The sequence below is a fragment of the Hylobates moloch genome, unplaced genomic scaffold, assembly GCF_009828535.3.
Source record: "Hylobates moloch isolate HMO894 unplaced genomic scaffold, HMol_V3 SCAFFOLD_10, whole genome shotgun sequence".
NCBI lineage: Eukaryota > Metazoa > Chordata > Mammalia > Primates > Hylobatidae > Hylobates > Hylobates moloch.
Window position 1 is genome coordinate 51,120,118 of NW_026652285.1, and position 6,000 is coordinate 51,126,117.

General features: G+C 45.9%; 1 protein-coding gene across 1 annotated transcript in view; it reads right to left on the minus strand.

Annotated features, from left to right (window-relative positions):
• GNAQ (G protein subunit alpha q) overlaps positions 1 to 5,797 on the minus strand; it is a 320,250-nt gene extending 314,453 nt beyond the window's left edge. The window contains exon 1 of the mRNA XM_032164343.2: positions 5,094 to 5,797. Within this exon, the coding sequence (XP_032020234.1) occupies positions 5,094 to 5,229 (136 nt within the window). The 5' untranslated portion in view covers positions 5,230 to 5,797. The remainder of the gene's footprint in view (positions 1 to 5,093) is intronic.
• Between the last annotated feature and the right edge of the window lie 203 nt (positions 5,798 to 6,000).

Here is a 6,000-nt window from a genome sequence, read left to right on the forward strand (position 1 = left end):
AATGCAAAAATCTTACTCTGAAGGCTCTGTTATACAGTCAGAGCCACAGTTCTGATTTTTATGAGGGATGTTCCCACTTTGCTTTTCTGATATAAACTATAAGTACTTTGTTTCAACAACAACAAAAAAGGGAACTGTATCCAAATAAATCCTGACATTCAGAAACATGTTCAACACTTGGAAGCTAAAAGTAGCAAAAAATAAAACCTGTTGGTCCTAAAAGCAGTCTCATAAACACCATATTTTGCTATTTCTAGGGAGCTGCTGTTATTGAGGCTACTTAGACCAAGGCTTTCATTCAATGGTTCTGAGTCACAATCCTAGATGGCACTGACCTCTAGGTTAATTCAGGCAATCAACATACCCACTCCGGTGAACTCTACTGAGGAGTAGTGGGAAGCGTGCTCTTTTCCAGATGTGTAGAAATTAACTCCCCATACAGCTTAAATTGGCTACAGCATTTCCAGCCTTCCAAGCCCCTTCTTGGTCTAAAACTGTACAACTTTCAGTACAAATGCATATCCTTCATATTAAAAATGTTCTAACTGCAAATCCTGAAATTCCGTATTTAGTTAAGGTGGTTTTCCTCATGTTATTGTGTAAGTCACTCACAAACACCCATTTAGTCATCACCTGTGCTCTGCACAGTATTAAAAATTCACTGAACCCTGTACCATGGAGAAAAATGTACGGTAAAAAGATGAGAGGGTTAAACTAGCCTCTACACAATAAAAAGTAATAAAAATATAGAATGGTTTTTCTTTTCTTTAAACTTTCATACTTTAAGCATGACTGTTATAATTCTCAAATGCATCCAGTACAGAACTGTAATACACTGGTTCAATATGTACCATTAACACTTCCTGTTCTGGAATGCACTTATAATCAATTGGCTCAAAGAGTTACACACAATTTTTTTAAGATCCTGATTATATCTGCCACAGATAAGAACATTATATATTCCTATGTTTCTATAAATTTATTCATTATTGTCTGGTCTAATTTCTAGCAGGAGGGTAATAAATAAATTCATTTACTCAGCCAATATTTATTGAGAGCATTCTACGAGTTAGATACTGTGCTTGAAGCTGCTATTTAATAGTGAGCAAAACAGACACAACCCCTACTCTCATATGTCTGCAGTGTACAACAGGAAGAAAATCTATGCTCATATATAAAATTCAGTTCAGAAGACCCAAGACAATTTAAGGTCTTCCATTTAAGACTGGCCTATCACGACCAGCCTGACTAACATGGTGAAACCCCAGCTCTACTAAATGCAAAAAAAAAAGCCAGGCGCGGTGGCGCATGCCTGTAATCCAAGCTACTTGGGAGGCTGAGACAGGAGAATCGCTTGCACCTGGAAGGCAGAGGTTACAGTGAGCTGAGGTCACGCCATTGCACTCCAGCCTGGGCAACGAGCAAAACTCAGGCCCGATGCAGTGGCTCATGCCTATAATCCCAGCACTTTGGGAGGCCAAGGCGGGCGGATCACGAGGTCAGGAGATCCACCACGGTAAAACATGTGTCTACTAAAAATACAAAAAAAAAAAAAAAAATTGGCCGGGCGTGGTGGCAGGCGCCTGTAGTCCCAGCTACTCAGGAGGCTGAGGCAGGAGAATGGCGTGAACCCAGGAGGCGGAGCTTGCAGTGAGCCGAGATCGCGCCACTGCACTCCAGCCTGGGTGACAGAGCAAGACTCTGTCTCAAAAAAAAAAAAAAAAAAAAAAAAAAAAAAAAAAAAAAAACCCCCATAAAAAAAAAAAAAAAAAAAAAAAAGACTGGCCTAAACTTTGCCTGTTTCAATAGCGATAATTCAATCAACTAAAGGGGTTTACTAAATCTTCCTATTTGATAATTAAGATCTAAAGAGTAAAAGACTTCAAAAGCATGTAAAATAAGAACAGTTTAATAGGAAAAAAACATTTCTTCTAGGAACTGAAAAAAATTTCAGGATAACTATATGTAACATGAAGCAGGCATTCATTCAAGGCCACTTGTATTACACAGACTTACAGACAAATTATATTAAATGAGGTTATCTATGTACCACCAATAGAAATATTTAGTGAATATTCATGAAAATTAATCAATTAAAGAAAATATGTGCTTTACACCTACAAAATATATAAAAACATTAACCAAGTTAAAATGAAGTATGCTATTGTATATCTACATAGAATACAAACAGTAAGTTTTGAGTGTCAAAATAAACACTAATATAAATGAATTCAAAGAACGAGTAAAAGACAATAAGAAAATAATTCAAAATTTAATGTAATAGTCTTATAGTGGTAGATTTCAGGGTTCACGTTTCTAAAGTTAAAATAAAATATATACTATATAAGCATATGGAATAAATTTGGAAGACTGGCACAGTTGCCGAATATAAATCAAAATAGCCCAAATTTTACCGCCATACTTTCATTTAGTCAGGTACCCACTACTTGCCTTTTTTAATGTCTCCATATTATTAACATACAAAAGTAAATAATTATATGAGCAAATGCAAGGGTACCCACTTTTATCCCTGTCAAACAAATCCTCTTCCATTAAAATGGTACCAAGCCTTGAACTAAAATTTACTTTGAAAACAATTTTATATTGATTCTCATTTCAAAATAGTTATTCCTCCATAAACTAGTTAAAAATATTAGTAGATCTTTAAACTGTGAATGGATACATCTTATAATCTCCTCTAGATAGGTTTGTTTAAATGACAGAAGGAACCAGAACATTCAGTCTACTCATCGAAGCAGCAAATCAGGAATTCCTCAAATGAAATCCCTCCCTAATATCTTCCTGGTTGAAATCAACAGTCCTGGATTCAAAACCTCCTGAAATCACACTCATACACATACACACACGCACAAATCCACATTTAGCGTATATCACTATATAAATAGTGTAAGTATTGTAGTATTCATGTTGCAAAAGCAACATACCAAGAACATGAAGCAGTAGCAATTATTGCATGATGTTCCGCTAATAAGAGGGAAAAAAAGTTCTCCACACTACCACTACTTTAGCAGTAAAATTGGCTTACACTTTTTCTCGGAAAATTATCTCCAAGTTCATTTTTAAAAGCACAGTGTTATTTAAATACACAGTATGGAATTAAGCATCCATGTACGTGTATTTCCCTTAGACATTCAAACCTAGGCCCATTGAGAAAGCCCCTGGGCTTTAACTCTTAGCTGCTGGGAAACTCAGAGCTGTCACTTTTCAGGCAAATAGGGTTGGCTGGAGAGACCTCAACTGCCCAGTTCACAGTTAAACAGAAAGAAAGACTGTCAACAGGGCAATAGAAGAAAAAAAAACACAATTCTTAAAACAAGTCTCTCTAAAATACGTGCGTTTCCCCTTAATCATACACTTAAACACTCTCTATATTTCTTTTGTTCTTTATTTTCTTCTCAATCTTGAGAACTCAGAAAACATTCAACTGCCTGTTTTCAGCCATTAGAAGTAGCTCAAAACGAGAATTAAAAAAAAAAAAAAAATCTTTACTTTCCAACTGCAGTTTGCCTCCTCCCTGGCTTCATTCCCCTAAGCCCACTTCTTTCATCCAGTGCTTTGCCTTCTGTTCTTTATAAACATGTGCATATTTATCTAGTTGAGTTTCAAAATGAAGACATAACATAAAGAAAGCATGTCATGTGAATTAACTATTAGTAACTATGTGTGTGATCAGTATATTTTGTTCCCGCTTGTAAATGATCCGGTACATAAGCAGTTCATTCCCAAAGGCAATTGGTTCCTTGAGCCAGCAAATGGAATGCTCAAGATAAGAAAGAAAATGCATGCTTCTCACAAACACCAACTGACAGTACAATATTCTTTTCTTACAGAAATGTTGGAGAAACACATTTATTATACATGCAAATATCCAGAACACAAGTGCAGACATTTTTCAGGCCTGTTACTGCAAAGCTGTTTGCTCTTCCTACCACAATAGCTCAGGGTTCTGTCACTGTGGCTTGTATATGAACCCTGATCGCCTGATTCTGAACATCCTCTCAGAGATAATCATCAATAAATTTATATCTGAGAAATGGCATTTTCTTGCTAACTTGGTGTTAAAGCAGAATTTTTTTTTTCAAGACTAGAGGAAAATTTTTCCTGTATGCTTCCCGTTTTTCCTTCTAGCCCAAATTCCAGATATTAAAATGCTATCTGTTTTAAACAAAAGGTTTCTATTTGTTGCCAAGAGAGTGACTGAGAGACTGCACTGGTTTTCGGTAGTAACTACTGTGTATTCAGGCCTACATCTAGGTTGCCTCATTAAACAAAAGATACCGGTCGCTGTCAACAACCACACAGCACAACGCTCCCCTACCCTCATCTTTATCTAGAAGGAATGGTGCAGACGAGAATAACGCCTGTCACCATCCACTAGCCAAGAAACTCTTCTAGGCTCCCTCCTTTCGATGGTCTAGTGGCTAGAGAACAGCACTTGTGTGACACATTTGGGCTTGCCCTCCCGCCCCGCCCCCAATACACAGGCCCTTTCCTTGGAGGGCCAACCACTTGGCTTCCTCACCATCAGTGCTCCGGGAATCCAGTTACAAGTCTGCCCACCGTTCCCCCATTCCCTCTTGACCCCAGAGGGCACTGATAATGGATGCACACTGGCCACCCCACCGCAGGCCATTCCCCAACGTGCCCCGGCTCCGCTCGCCACCCACTGGGCCACACACACGGCTCCCCACGTCACCACCCCATGGGGTGCCGCGGCCACGACACTGGAAGTTCAACCCCTCTGCCCACCTTTCCACCACCGCGCCTCTGGCCGGAGTGATGTGCCATTTAGCAGATGCACAGCAGATAAGGCACAGCCCTCAGAGACACGAAAAGGAACAAGCCAAGGCACCCGGCAGGGGAGCCCCGACCCCTATGCTGCGTGTGTGTGTCGGTGTGTGTGTGTGCAACGCGCCCGCGCGGGTGAAGGCAGTGACCGGGGGCGCGCCTGGGAGGGTAGGGGCGAACCGCGGGCGCCTGGGGGCGGGGGGAGCCGAGGGCAGCTGCCCCGCAGGGCCAAGGATGGTGGGCTGGGGCCGCAGAGGCCCGGCAGGGCCCCGGACGGTACTCACCGAGCAGCAGCAGCTTGAGCTCCCGGCGGGCGTCCCGCTTGTCCCTGCGGAGCTGCCGCTCGATCTCGTCGTTGATCCGCCGGGCTTCCTTGGCCTCCTCGCTCAGGCAGCACGCCATGATGGACTCCAGAGTCATTCTTCCAAAGTGCCTCCGCTGCAGCCCCGCCGGCACCCCCTGCTCACAGCGCGCACACACACCCTCCCGCCCTCGCTCCCCCGAGGCAGCGGTGGCCGCCGAGCCCCCGCCGCCCGGGCGCGCGTCCGGGACGAGCTCCGGGAACCGCCGCGGGGGCGGCGGCCAGGGCCGGGGCCACCAGGTGGGCCGGGGGCCCGGTGGGAGCGGATGGTCTGGGCCGACGGGAGAAGCGAGGCGGACGCGGGAGGCGGGCGCTGGCTCGGGGGGCGCGTGAGAGAAGGCCGCCGCGCCCGGCCTCGCTCAGACGCCCGCGCCTCCTTCCCCGAGAACAGGCGGCCCGCCTCGCCCCCCGAGCCACCGCCGCCTGCGAGGCTCCCCTACGCCGTGCGCCTGGCGGCGAGAGCTCATCCACCGGAGTGTCCCCGCAGCGAGCGGCCGCCGACGGCTCCCCGCGCCCGGCGCGCCCGCTCCTCGCCGCCGCCTGACACGGCTCCCGGGCGCCCTCGGCCCTGTCCGCGCCCACCGCCCGGCTCGCGCGCAGACCCCGTTCCCGGCCCGCCCGGCAACCGCGCGCTCCTCCGCCTCCGCCTCCGCCTCCGCCCCCGCCCCCGCCAGACGCCCACCCCCTGCCCCGATTGCCAGGCACGGAGCGGCTGCTCAGTGCGCGCCCTCCCCCTCGCCACACACACACATTTTCTTCTTTCTCTGAACTGGAGCACAGATCCGGGAGGGAGAAGGCGGCGGCAAAAGGAGGAGGGGGAGGAGGCGGAG